Source organism: Microcaecilia unicolor, chromosome 3 (assembly GCF_901765095.1).
Source record: "Microcaecilia unicolor chromosome 3, aMicUni1.1, whole genome shotgun sequence".
Taxonomy (NCBI): Eukaryota; Metazoa; Chordata; class Amphibia; order Gymnophiona; family Siphonopidae; genus Microcaecilia; species Microcaecilia unicolor.
Window position 1 is genome coordinate 108,436,868 of NC_044033.1, and position 15,054 is coordinate 108,451,921.

General features: G+C 48.8%; 1 protein-coding gene across 1 annotated transcript in view; it reads left to right on the forward strand.

The window, feature by feature from the left end:
- The first annotated feature begins 628 nt into the window (after positions 1 to 628).
- Positions 629 to 15,054, forward strand: part of LOC115464414 (cystatin-like) — a 65,492-nt gene continuing 51,066 nt past the window's right edge. Inside the window, exon 1 of the mRNA XM_030194796.1 lies at positions 629 to 1,007. Coding sequence (XP_030050656.1) covers positions 774 to 1,007 — 234 coding nt within the window. The 5' untranslated portion in view covers positions 629 to 773. The remainder of the gene's footprint in view (positions 1,008 to 15,054) is intronic.

The window sequence follows — 15,054 nt, forward strand, 5'->3', positions numbered from 1 at the left end:
CACGGCCAGATGGGAACCACTGTGGTTAACTCTACCACATAAGGGAAGAAGTTATATATTAAATTACTGATCCATGAGTACTGCCATTCAAATTGTGATGCCAGGGATATGGGGGGGAGGGGTTGGGGGAATTATATATATAAAAAATTTGTAAAGTTCTTGCTGACAAGACAAATGTTTTGCTGTTATATAGATGCAGGTATAGTCGTGTTTTACATCTGCGTGGACTATTGGAAGCTGTTGTATTGTGTGAAGTGTTGGAAATGAAGTGTCCTCTGTAAAAGATGGGAATAGAGAACTAAAAGGGACACGATATATGTAGTAGATGGCTGTGTTGCCTCATGTGCACTTGAATTATTTTCTGTTGTGGTTTTTGTCTTCAACCTGGAATGTTAATAAACAGATTTAAATATAATATCATAGTTCCTCAAATGCTTACTTAGTATAAGTAGATAAAAAGTTGATCTAAATAAATAGCTATCTGGCCCATTTTACCAAACTGAATAAACAGTGGATATACAGATGAGTCATAATCATGCCTATCAGGAATATTGCAAACAACTGCAGAAAGCAATGTTCTTGTTGACTGTTCCTCTTCAGAAGTTCTGAAATTGTCATCATGTACTGGGAAGAAGGTGGGAGAGATATTGGCTGAGCTTGTGATTCCTCAGGCATAAATACTTGTGCAACTGCTAGCTTGTTTTATTCTCAGAGCTGAACAAGACTGTGAAAGAGACCCAAGACCGAGAAAGCAAAGTAAAAGTTGGGTAAAGATGTTCAGTATTTGGAAAATCTCCTTGCTCTTCATGGTCACCCTGGCCCTCAAAGCTGAAACAATTATTAAAGGAAAGGCCCCATCACAACTTGGAGGATGGACAGATGTGAATTTGAATGAGAATGACACTGAACTTCAGAAGGCATTGGCAGTCGCCATTAGAGAGCACAATAAAGCCAGCAATGACCAATTCATCAGTGTGGTCTCTAACGTGATCCAGGCAAGAAAACAGGTCAGTTCTTATACGCTAATTATGATTAATATATTTTTATTAGAATTTGAATCCATAAACCAAACTCTGTGCAACAGGTAATCCATTGCAAGTACTACAGGTAAACAAATAGCATAAGAAACACACGGAGGCAACACAGCGTTGTGCATTTAGCATGGGTGCACTTACTGCCTTCTGAATAGGAGACGGTAATGTCTTCCATGTTAATTACAAATACACTTACCCCGGATCCTACAAAGGTCACCCAAATTTGGGCACAGATCCAAGATGCACATGTAAACTAATTAGTTAATGAGCTGTTAACTATCAACCAATCGATGTTAACAATCAATTATTGACGTTAATTGGCAATAATTAGGATTTGCCGATACATCTGCCTGCATGCTATTCTATAACACCGGAAGCCTAAATGTCATAGCACACAACTCAAAAGGATGTGTGGCTATGGGAGAGGCATAGACGGGCCTGGGGCATCAGTGTTATAGAATGGCACCATTTATGCACCCAACTGCCATGAACTGGTACCAGCATTTACACCAGGTTTCAGATGGTGTAAGTGCCAGTGCTCAAAGTTGGGCATGTGAATCGGCACTACACACTATTCTATAAAGGGACATTTAGTCTGGAGTCTTTATACTACTACTAATCATTTCTATAGAGCTACTAGACATACGCAGCACTGTACACTGGACATGAAGAGACAGTCCCTGCTCGAATAGCTTACAATCTAAGTAGGACAGACAAACAGGACAAATAAGGCATAAGGGAATTACTAAGGTGGGAATGATAAAAATGGGTGTTGAACAAGTGAGTAAGGGTTAGGAGTTAAAAGCAACATAGAATTATAGAATCGTACTTAGCGCCAATTTTTTTCCAACACCGATTTTTAAGTACATAAGTAATGCCACACTGGGAAAAGACCAAGGGTCCATCGAGCCCAGCATCCTGTCCACGATAGCAGCCAATCCAGGGCAAGGGCACCTGGCAAGCTTCCCAAATGTACAAACATTCTATACATGTTATTCCCGGAATTGTGGATTTTTCCCAAGTCCATTTAGTAGCGGTTTATGGACTTGAGCGCCATTTACTGAATTAGGCCATAATATGAGCAAACAAACCCCCCTTTTCTGCACAGTACCTGTATAGGGACATGATGGGAACATCCACAACAATCAATGCACAGTTTTTGCATTTACTGCATTTTATTTTTTATGCCAAACTTTAGCACACTTTGGTAGACAGTCCTATAATATGAAAGCGAACTGTTTCTGAAAAGCATGAGTATACAAATTGCAAGGTGTTGATGGAAGATTCTTAAAAATGTTTAACCTGACACAGCACAAGACAAAATGAAGAACAATCAGGTCTTTATGAGTAGGGAAAAATCTGTTATCTGTATTTCTGTTTATATGTATCTTTATAGATATAGATAGATATGGACATATAGCTAGATATAGATGTAGATATAGAAGAGGTCTTTTCAGAAAATGTGAGAAACAAATTCAAGAAAACAAGTAATCCTATATTATAAAACGCACCTCCAACGTTCTGAAGCCGAGAAAGTGAAGCCTTCAAGCCTTGAAGCATTCCTGCAACATTCCGGAACTACGTGTCATCAATTGAGGAGATGGAGCCTTACAGAGCGCACAAATTTCACTTTCACACACACACACACACACACACACACACACACACACACACACACACTTGCAGAGTACAGACCTGTGGTGAAGAGGTGCTGAAAGGAGAGCTGCTGTACCCTGTGGCTGCTGAACAATGCAGAGAGGAGGGGGCCCCCCCTGCAGGAGGGCCCCAGGCTGAAAGGCCTAGCACACTTGGAGCTGAGAAACACTATGAAGGGGAGGCTTCCTCCACCCTAGCCCCAAGCATGCAACCAGGAGAACCAGGAGAGCCCATGCCTGTGGACGGAGGAAGGACCAGAGCCCAGCAGCGCTTGCTGAGGAGCCAGCTCACCCTGACTGTAAGTCCTGGCCATAACATTCCTAAGCTGGGTGAAGAACAGGGGGCAAGAAGGCAGGGCCCGGGTTCCAGAGCAGGGTTCTCTGCATCCAGTATCAGAGGAGAGGTGGTGGAAGAGAATAGCGGAGAGTCTGAAGAGGACGTTAGTGAGGAAGAGGAGGAGGAGGAATCCAGGCCTAGGGCCTGGCAGAAGAAAGAGGCCCAGCATATGAATCCTGAAGAGGTAATTAGATCAATGAAGAAAATGAATCGAATAGAAGGTGAAATAGAGGTACTGAGGAAGCGGCTGAAGCTAGCAAAAACTATGTGTAACCTGGCTTCCACTGGCCCACGAGACAAGTATGTTAAGGGAGTTGAAGCACTCCAGAAGCGGCTTACAGCAAAACAAAGGCAGCTGCAAAAACTAAAGAACTGCAGAGATAATCCCCTTCGTGAGGTTTTCCTGAACAGGGAACGCATGCAGCAGACCCAGACGCAGTCCCAGATCCAGCAGGAAGCAGAACCCAGAGACACACAGGACTCCGTGGTTCCAGACACTCCAGAGGCTATGCTGGAAGGGACAGCAGGGGAAGAGAAACAGCAGTAGCCAGAAGGAGGAAAAGACAAGACTGACACAAATAATTCCCAGTTATCACCAGTATTTTATTTCCTACAGGATTCCCAAGAGCTAGGTGCTCCATCCACTTACCAGCCTTGTAGAACAGAGGCTCCTAGTCCAGTTGTGGCAGGTACTGTGGATAAGGAGGGGCTCCAGCACTGCATGCAGCAAGAGAGCCTGGCAAGTTTGGAACACAAAAGAGCTATGAAACTGAAAAAAATTCAAAAACGTCCATTATACTTAGAGAGCTGGCAGGGCATAGCCGAACCCACAGAGAAGAGCTCAGGTTTGCTGGGAGAGCCAGAGAAGAAAGACAGCCTGGAGAATCAGAACAGTTTGAATGCTGAGGAGAATCAGAACAGTTTGAATGCTGAGGTAGGAGAAGAATCACTACACACTGAGCAAGTACAGAAGTTACCAGGAACAACGGGAGGGAAAGTAGAGCAAAAACAAGGGGTTGTGCAGATGGAGACAGAGACTAAAGAGGATGGGAAAGTACAGGAATGGAGTAGTGGAGTACTACAAGAGATGGAAGAAGCTGAGAGCAAATATGGTGGACAGAGGGCGGGAACATCGTGGGAACACCACAGTCACTCATGGACAGAATTGATAGGGCAGACCTCTGAGCAGGGCTGTCCAAGAGCTGCCATCCAATCTCAATCAGAAGTGCTGATGACATCATGGGGGAAGCTCAGTGACAGGCAGGGGCTCCCAATAGATTCTGCCACTCAGAAACAAGAAGAAAGAGCAGAAGGGAGCTTCTCAGAAACTCATGCCCATCAAAGCAGGAGTCCCAGAAAGGAGAGAGAGAATTGTGGAGAGTGTCAGCTGCACCAGGAGGCAGAGCCAAGACCCAGATCGAGTAAGACAGTGCATGGAGGAGAGTGTCAGCTGCACCAGGAGGTGGAGCCAAGACCCAGACTGAGTAAGACAGTGCCAGATACAGAGAGAGTACATGAAGGAGAGTGTCAGTTGCACCAGGGGGCGGAGCCAAGTCCCAGACCCAGTAAGACAGTGCATGGAGGAGAGTGTCAGCTGCACCAGGAGGCAGAGCCAAGACCCAGAATGAGTAAGACAGTGCCAGATACAGAGAGAGTACATGAAGGAGAGTGTCAGCTGCACCAGGAGGCGGAGCCAAGACTCAGACTGAGTATGACAGTGTCAGAAACAGAGAAAGTGCATGGAGGAGAGTGTCAGCTACAAGAGGAGACAGATCCCAGACCTGGTCTGAGTGGGACAGTTGCAGAGCAAGGGAACGAGTGCTGGTTGGGAACAGCTGCAACTGGCAAAGGACTGGAAGTAGAATATTGCAGAGGGGGAAGAGACAGAAACAGCACAAGTGAACTGAACATAGTGGGGTTAGTGGACATGGGAGAGGAGGGAGGGGAAGAGAGGGGGAGGGGAGGAAGGCAAGAAGAGGATGTTGGGGAAGGGAGTGGGGAAGGGGGGAGCATACTGGTATCAGCCCCTTTATCCTTTGCAGCAGTAGTACGGGGAGGAGGGGCAGAGACAGGGAAGGAGGAGGGGAGGCAGGAGTCAGACATGGGGACAAGGGGAAATCCATTTTCTGGTCCGTTGCAGGGTCCCGGGAGCGGTGTTACCCCAAAACGTCGAAATGTTGTCCAGCTGCGTTGGGTGGGCACAGGGGTAGCACCACCTAGAGAGGTTGTTTTAAGAATGGTATTCTCCCTTGGCTTTATCCCTGAAGATTTGTATGCATGCATACACCCTGTGGGAATCCCAGAATATGATATTAGTTTCTTAACAGGGCGAGGTTTGGACCTGTTTTGGGAAAAGTACACAGAGGTGCAGCATCAGGGTAGATGGGTGGATTTTAAGGCTGTCCCCATCAGTAGACAGGACGCAGTCCAGATTACCATTTTGGTACGTAATGAGTCTCTTACAGCTGCAGACCTGTCGTACTGGTTGGGACGGTATGCCGAAATTAGGACCCCATTAAGCAAAATACCAGACCAGAGTCGTGTGTGGGCGGGGGGGGGGGGGGGGGTGGAGTGCCCTTGTAAAATTAAAACAGGCAGGCTATGTCACCCAACATATACCTTCAGCCGCATACATTGGAAGGGATCGAATTCAATGCTTTTATGCAGGACAACCCAGACAGTGCTACAGGTGCGGATCTTTCCGTCACTTAAGCATGTCGTGTACAGTGTTAAAGTGCTCTCGATGTGGCAGTACAGATCATGACACCAGCGACTGCACTACCATACGCTGTAACCTGTGTGGGGGCTTGGGGCACCCTTTTAGCAAGTGCCCACAAGCATCGCACAATCAGGTAGAGGGAGAGAGGAGGGGGGAGGAAGGGGCACAAGCAGAAACTACAAGGATACAAGGACAGAAGCGGGAAGTATTAAAGGGATTCATGGAGAAATCAAATACCGCTATTCATACAGAGGCAGGCACTAAGGGAAAGGGAAAGGGGGAGAAAAGGGCATCAGGTTTGGATCACATTCAAAGAAGGGGTATTTGTGAAAGGATGGAAGAAGGAGGTGGGGAGAAAGGGGGAGAAGAAGGGGAAGCATGGACCCTGGTAGGGAAACATGGAGGGAAGGGGGGTCGGAGGAAGGAGGGGAGGGGGCTAGCCCGAGCGGGGAGAACAGATATTCAGGAGAAGAGCCAGAGTAATCGATATGCAGTGTTTCAGGTTTCAGGTGAAGGAGAGGGTGATCTTGAGGTGAATCCACCCCAAAGGGAGGTTTTGGAGGAGAAGAGGAGGGAGGGGAGCGGAGCGAGGAATGAATCATCTGAAAGACTTAACAGAGAGGAGCCAGCAGTGTTACCCCCAAGTCTAACATCACATCCTACTACTTTAACGAAGGGCCTCATGCAGGAAATAGAGGAGGGTAAGGAAGGGGTGAAAGGGGAAAGGGCTGGTCCAGAGGAAACCAAGAAAAAAAAGGGTAGAAAGAAAGCCGGGGAAGATGACTCAGAGTGGGAGGATTTGGAATTAGAAGAAATTATAGAGGATCCTGAAGAAATGATGGAGGCAGAAATATCTGTGAAGAGGGATTGCGGTGAAGAGATGAGGAGGGGTAAGAAATTTAAGAAATAAACCATGGCTGCCTTGTCCTTAATCTTTGCAACTCTGAATGTAGCCAGCATAAAGGCAGAGAGAACTAGATTTGTCGCCTTTAGCGATTTGACCCAGTGCAAGGTAGACTGCATCCTGTTGCAGGAGACTCATTTGGATTCTTTGCAGCTCCTGCACCGGGCCAAGAGAGATTGGAAAGGGGGGCCCTCATTCTGGTCTCTGGCCAAAGAGAGATGCGCAGGGGTGGCTATTCTTTTTGTCACCCGAGAAGTGGAGATTACGAGGGAAATAGAGGTGGAGATAGGGAGGTGTGTCGTCTTAGACGTTTTCATTAGAGGGGTAGCAGTGCGAATCATTAACTTTTATGGGCCCCAGATTAGTTGGGAACGCAAGCAGCTGTTGCTCCGGGTGAAACCGTATTTATATACAAGCAAATTGGTGGTATTTGGAGGAGACTTTAATATGGTCTTACAGCAAGCAGATAGAAAGGGGTCCAGGCGTCAGGTGGGTTATGACAGCCTCCAGCTGGCAGCAATTGTAAAACAGGCAAGACTGGAGGTGGCGGGAGGGAAGGGGTTCACTTTTAGAAGGGGAGACACGGAGAGCCGTATTGACTGGCTCTTTGTAGGCGGGTTGGCTAGGTTTCAGGGGCAGCCGAATAGATGGACGGAATATTCAGATCATGCCTTAGTTTCCACAGTCTTAACAATATGCGAAGGGGCGCAGAAAGGCCCAGGATTTTGGAAACTGAGTGCAAAGTTATTAGAAGTAGAGGAAAACAGACAAATATTTGAGGGTTTTTTAGCAGACCAAGAAACACTATGGGAGGTGATGGATGATAAGGGAGCCTGGTGGGACATGGTAAAGGGGCGAGTCAAGGCCCTTTTCCGGTCCCTAGCCAGGAAGCAGAGTCTGGGGTTACAGGCACAGTGCTGTCGTCTTCGTAAGCAATTGGACCACGCGGTCTCCAACCATCTAGAGAAGGGAGAGATAGAAGCTTTGCAGGCCCAGTTGAGGCTGTTGCAATATGATCGATACGCTGCTTTGCTTCTGGAAAGGGAATATGGGCATCGGTATTCCCCGGATCCTTTCCAGAATTGCAAGGTAGCAGTAGGACACAAGGTCATTTATGCTATGAGAGATGAAGCAGGGCAGCGATTGACGAACCAACGTTCAATCGAGGCCAGGGTCATTCGGTTTTACACCCAATTGTGGGGGAAAGAGAGCTTGGTTTCTAACTTCATGCTATCATACGTGCAGAGTGCCCCAGGCTTGGAAAAGGTTTCGGAGGGGGAGATGGAACAACTGCTTAGGCCCATTACCACAGGAGAGGTAGATGATGCTATTGATACGCTATCAGCACGTACAACTCCGGGTCCCGATGGGCTGACCCCAGAGTTCTACAAAAAATTCCGTGTGGTCCTGATTCCAGTGTTAGCTGCAATTTTTAATAATTGTTTGCAGAACGGGCGTTTGGCCCCTTCACAGCAGTGTTCTATTTTGGTTCTCCTCGCAAAGAAGGGAAATCTGGAACTTATCGAGAACTGGAGACCCATAAGTCTTCTGAATGTAGATAGGAAAATAATGGCCAGGATTATTTACAACCGCCTGGCTGGGGCAGTGGGTGGTCTCTTGTCCTCAGCACAGTTTTGCTCGGTGAAGGGGAAAGGGGCAGTGGAAGCAGTTTGTACCATCCGTGAAATAGTGGAAAGGAGTCAAGGTGGGACAAAGGGAAAGTATTTGCTGACCCTTGATCAGTCTAAGGCTTTTGACAGGGTGTCCCAGGAGTACCTATGGCTAGTGCTTCGGTGCTATGGGATACCCGACCAGTTTATAGGGTGGATCCAGACTTTGTATCGCAATGCAAGGAGTAGCACTCTAATAAATGGTTGGGTGGGCAAGAGCTTTGCAGTGAGGTCAGGGGTACGGCAGGGGTGTCCCCTCAGCCCCTTGCTGTACGTCCTTTCCTTAGATCCTTTCCTCAGAAGGTTGAGTGGAGGGTTTAGCGGTCAACTAGAGGGCATCTCTTTGGGTTCACACACATGGCGATGTGTCGCCTACGCAGATGATGTCACAGTAGTAATCAGTAGCAAGGAGGAAGCCGAGCGAGTTCAGACCTGGATGGCAGAATACACACAGGCTGCGGGGGCCCAGATAAACCAGGAAAAGAGCTCCGCAATTTGGGTAGGACAGGGCAGACCAGCTTTCAAACTTCCCAGTCAGTACCCAGTAGCAAGGGATGAAGTACGGATCCTGGGTCTCTGGGTAGGCAGACAGGACTATGATACGATCAACTGGGAGAAGGGGCTGGGGAGAGTCGAGGAAAGGGTGGCCCAGTGGAAATCATATAAGTTGCGGTTTGTGGAAAAACTGCATGTCATTAAGACCTATCTGATACCCCTTCTCCTGTTCATATCCAAGGTCTGTTTACTGCCTATATCGTTACATGCCAGAGTATACAGCTTGTTTTTCCAACAGCTATGGGGGAACAGGATGAATATTATCCGGAGGGAGGTGACCTATTTGCCCAAAAGGGAGGGGGGGTTGGGAATGGTCAACCCTGTGGTACATTTTAGTTGTTTCTTTTTCCAACAAAATCTGGGAGGGGTCTTGCGGGAAGGGAGGCCGGCTTGGGCAGACTGCATGGCCTCCTGGCTTCAGCGGTACTTGAGGGATTGGGTGAGGGGAGGTCAGGCAATGCCCCTGCGAGGGAAGGCGGGATACTTGCCACAGTACATCTCACCTCTGTTGAGATTGGTGAAGAGATGGGGTATCACAGTACAGGAAATCCAGAAGGAGGACAGGAGGCAGCTACAACACCGCATTATTCAGACACACTTTTCAACACGTCTAGCCTTGAGGGACTGCCCAGGTCCACTACAGGAGGAAGGTCTGGCTTTCCTCAATTCATCACGCCTCCCCCGGAAGATTGCGGACATGGCCTGGCTGACTTTCCACAGCCGGCTTTATGTTCGAGCTAACATGAAAAATAGAAACAGCAATGATCGTAAGTGCCCGAGGGGGGAGTGCGTGACGGAGGATGAAACAATGGACCACTTCCTCCTCAAGTGCCCGTTCAATCAACAAGTCTGTCAGGCAGTAGCCCGCCAATTAGGGATTCCTTTCTTCCACCAGCTATCTTATGCAGAATGGGCCTATGGAGGGTTTCCAAAAGGAAAGGGGTGGTGTAGGGAGACACTGTATATCATCGCTGCAGCCCTTTGTTACTTCCTGTGGCAGGCACGCTGCCAAGCTTCATTATATCGGAAGTGGCTGTCTGTACAGGAGGTGGCAGGGGATGTGGTACATTTTGTCCAGCAGCTGGCAGTGAGGGAGAAGGAGCATTGTTCTGGACTACAGTGGGCAAGGCATTGGAGGGGTTTTTCGTTTCAGCCTCCCTGAGTGGGAGGGTTTGTTGAGGGGCGGGGGTATTGGCCAGTAAGGTTTTATTTATGTATTAGTTAGCGGGTTTTATTGCTTGTTTTATCGCTTGTTTGTATGCTTGGTTTGTCTTGTTGCAAGTTTCAATAAAGACAATATGACACACACACACACACACACACACACACACACTTGCAGAGTACAGACCTGTGGTGAAGAGGTGCTGAAAGGAGAGCTGCTGTACCCTGTGGCTGCTGAACAATGCAGAGAGGAGGGGGCCCCCCCTGCAGGAGGGCCCCAGGCTGAAAGGCCTAGCACACTTGGAGCTGAGAAACACTATGAAGGGGAGGCTTCCTCCACCCTAGCCCCAAGCATGCAACCAGGAGAACCAGGAGAGCCCATGCCTGTGGACGGAGGAAGGACCAGAGCCCAGCAGCGCTTGCTGAGGAGCCAGCTCACCCTGACTGTAAGTCCTGGCCATAACATTCCTAAGCTGGGTGAAGAACAGGGGGCAAGAAGGCAGGGCCCGGGTTCCAGAGCAGGGTTCTCTGCATCCAGTATCAGAGGAGAGGTGGTGGAAGAGAATAGCGGAGAGTCTGAAGAGGACGTTAGTGAGGAAGAGGAGGAGGAGGAATCCAGGCCTAGGGCCTGGCAGAAGAAAGAGGCCCAGCATATGAATCCTGAAGAGGTAATTAGATCAATGAAGAAAATGAATCGAATAGAAGGTGAAATAGAGGTACTGAGGAAGCGGCTGAAGCTAGCAAAAACTATGTGTAACCTGGCTTCCACTGGCCCACGAGACAAGTATGTTAAGGGAGTTGAAGCACTCCAGAAGCGGCTTACAGCAAAACAAAGGCAGCTGCAAAAACTAAAGAACTGCAGAGATAATCCCCTTCGTGAGGTTTCCTGAACAGGGAACGCATGCAGCAGACCCAGACGCAGTCCCAGATCCAGCAGGAAGCAGAACCCAGAGACACACAGGACTCCGTGGTTCCAGACACTCCAGAGGCTATGCTGGAAGGGACAGCAGGGGAAGAGAAACAGCAGTAGCCAGAAGGAGGAAAAGACAAGACTGACACAAATAATTCCCAGTTATCACCAGTATTTTATTTCCTACAGGATTCCCAAGAGCTAGGTGCTCCATCCACTTACCAGCCTTGTAGAACAGAGGCTCCTAGTCCAGTTGTGGCAGGTACTGTGGATAAGGAGGGGCTCCAGCACTGCATGCAGCAAGAGAGCCTGGCAAGTTTGGAACACAAAAGAGCTATGAAACTGAAAAAAATTCAAAAACGTCCATTATACTTAGAGAGCTGGCAGGGCATAGCCGAACCCACAGAGAAGAGCTCAGGTTTGCTGGGAGAGCCAGAGAAGAAAGACAGCCTGGAGAATCAGAACAGTTTGAATGCTGAGGAGAATCAGAACAGTTTGAATGCTGAGGTAGGAGAAGAATCACTACACACTGAGCAAGTACAGAAGTTACCAGGAACAACGGGAGGGAAAGTAGAGCAAAAACAAGGGGTTTTGCAGATGGAGACAGAGACTAAAGAGGATGGGAAAGTACAGGAATGGAGTAGTGGAGTACTACAAGAGATGGAAGAAGCTGAGAGCAAATATGGTGGACAGAGGGCGGGAACATCGTGGGAACACCACAGTCACTCATGGACAGAATTGATAGGGCAGACCTCTGAGCAGGGCTGTCCAAGAGCTGCCATCCAATCTCAATCAGAAGTGCTGATGACATCATGGGGGAAGCTCAGTGACAGGCAGGGGCTCCCAATAGATTCTGCCACTCAGAAACAAGAAGAAAGAGCAGAAGGGAGCTTCTCAGAAACTCATGCCCATCAAAGCAGGAGTCCCAGAAAGGAGAGAGAGAATTGTGGAGAGTGTCAGCTGCACCAGGAGGCAGAGCCAAGACCCAGATCGAGTAAGACAGTGCATGGAGGAGAGTGTCAGCTGCACCAGGAGGTGGAGCCAAGACCCAGACTGAGTAAGACAGTGCCAGATACAGAGAGAGTACATGAAGGAGAGTGTCAGTTGCACCAGGGGGCGGAGCCAAGTCCCAGACCCAGTAAGACAGTGCATGGAGGAGAGTGTCAGCTGCACCAGGAGGCAGAGCCAAGACCCAGAATGAGTAAGACAGTGCCAGATACAGAGAGAGTACATGAAGGAGAGTGTCAGCTGCACCAGGAGGCGGAGCCAAGACTCAGACTGAGTATGACAGTGTCAGAAACAGAGAAAGTGCATGGAGGAGAGTGTCAGCTACAAGAGGAGACAGATCCCAGACCTGGTCTGAGTGGGACAGTTGCAGAGCAAGGGAACGAGTGCTGGTTGGGAACAGCTGCAACTGGCAAAGGACTGGAAGTAGAATATTGCAGAGGGGGAAGAGACAGAAACAGCACAAGTGAACTGAACATAGTGGGGTTAGTGGACATGGGAGAGGAGGGAGGGGAAGAGAGGGGGAGGGGAGGAAGGCAAGAAGAGGATGTTGGGGAAGGGAGTGGGGAAGGGGGGAGCATACTGGTATCAGCCCCTTTATCCTTTGCAGCAGTAGTACGGGGAGGAGGGGCAGAGACAGGGAAGGAGGAGGGGAGGCAGGAGTCAGACATGGGGACAAGGGGAAATCCATTTTCTGGTCCGTTGCAGGGTCCCGGGAGCGGTGTTACCCCAAAACGTCGAAATGTTGTCCAGCTGCGTTGGGTGGGCACAGGGGTAGCACCACCTAGAGAGGTTGTTTTAAGAATGGTATTCTCCCTTGGCTTTATCCCTGAAGATTTGTATGCATGCATACACCCTGTGGGAATCCCAGAATATGATATTAGTTTCTTAACAGGGCGAGGTTTGGACCTGTTTTGGGAAAAGTACACAGAGGTGCAGCATCAGGGTAGATGGGTGGATTTTAAGGCTGTCCCCATCAGTAGACAGGACGCAGTCCAGATTACCATTTTGGTACGTAATGAGTCTCTTACAGCTGCAGACCTGTCGTACTGGTTGGGACGGTATGCCGAAATTAGGACCCCATTAAGCAAAATACCAGACCAGAGTCGTGTGTGGGCGGGGGGGGGGGGGGGGGGTGGAGTGCCCTTGTAAAATTAAAACAGGCAGGCTATGTCACCCAACATATACCTTCAGCCGCATACATTGGAAGGGATCGAATTCAATGCTTTTATGCAGGACAACCCAGACAGTGCTACAGGTGCGGATCTTTCCGTCACTTAAGCATGTCGTGTACAGTGTTAAAGTGCTCTCGATGTGGCAGTACAGATCATGACACCAGCGACTGCACTACCATACGCTGTAACCTGTGTGGGGGCTTGGGGCACCCTTTTAGCAAGTGCCCACAAGCATCGCACAATCAGGTAGAGGGAGAGAGGAGGGGGGAGGAAGGGGCACAAGCAGAAACTACAAGGATACAAGGACAGAAGCGGGAAGTATTAAAGGGATTCATGGAGAAATCAAATACCGCTATTCATACAGAGGCAGGCACTAAGGGAAAGGGAAAGGGGGAGAAAAGGGCATCAGGTTTGGATCACATTCAAAGAAGGGGTATTTGTGAAAGGATGGAAGAAGGAGGTGGGGAGAAAGGGGGAGAAGAAGGGGAAGCATGGACCCTGGTAGGGAAACATGGAGGGAAGGGGGGTCGGAGGAAGGAGGGGAGGGGGCTAGCCCGAGCGGGGAGAACAGATATTCAGGAGAAGAGCCAGAGTAATCGATATGCAGTGTTTCAGGTTTCAGGTGAAGGAGAGGGTGATCTTGAGGTGAATCCACCCCAAAGGGAGGTTTTGGAGGAGAAGAGGAGGGAGGGGAGCGGAGCGAGGAATGAATCATCTGAAAGACTTAACAGAGAGGAGCCAGCAGTGTTACCCCCAAGTCTAACATCACATCCTACTACTTTAACGAAGGGCCTCATGCAGGAAATAGAGGAGGGTAAGGAAGGGGTGAAAGGGGAAAGGGCTGGTCCAGAGGAAACCAAGAAAAAAAAGGGTAGAAAGAAAGCCGGGGAAGATGACTCAGAGTGGGAGGATTTGGAATTAGAAGAAATTATAGAGGATCCTGAAGAAATGATGGAGGCAGAAATATCTGTGAAGAGGGATTGCGGTGAAGAGATGAGGAGGGGTAAGAAATTTAAGAAATAAACCATGGCTGCCTTGTCCTTAATCTTTGCAACTCTGAATGTAGCCAGCATAAAGGCAGAGAGAACTAGATTTGTCGCCTTTAGCGATTTGACCCAGTGCAAGGTAGACTGCATCCTGTTGCAGGAGACTCATTTGGATTCTTTGCAGCTCCTGCACCGGGCCAAGAGAGATTGGAAAGGGGGGCCCTCATTCTGGTCTCTGGCCAAAGAGAGATGCGCAGGGGTGGCTATTCTTTTTGTCACCCGAGAAGTGGAGATTACGAGGGAAATAGAGGTGGAGATAGGGAGGTGTGTCGTCTTAGACGTTTTCATTAGAGGGGTAGCAGTGCGAATCATTAACTTTTATGGGCCCCAGATTAGTTGGGAACGCAAGCAGCTGTTGCTCCGGGTGAAACCGTATTTATATACAAGCAAATTGGTGGTATTTGGAGGAGACTTTAATATGGTCTTACAGCAAGCAGATAGAAAGGGGTCCAGGCGTCAGGTGGGTTATGACAGCCTCCAGCTGGCAGCAATTGTAAAACAGGCAAGACTGGAGGTGGCGGGAGGGAAGGGGTTCACTTTTAGAAGGGGAGACACGGAGAGCCGTATTGACTGGCTCTTTGTAGGCGGGTTGGCTAGGTTTCAGGGGCAGCCGAATAGATGGACGGAATATTCAGATCATGCCTTAGTTTCCACAGTCTTAACAATATGCGAAGGGGCGCAGAAAGGCCCAGGATTTTGGAAACTGAGTGCAAAGTTATTAGAAGTAGAGGAAAACAGACAAATATTTGAGGGTTTTTTAGCAGACCAAGAAACACTATGGGAGGTGATGGATGATAAGGGAGCCTGGTGGGACATGGTAAAGGGATGAGTCAAGGCCCTTTTCCGGTCCCTAGCCAGGAAGCAGAGTCAGGGGTTACAGGCA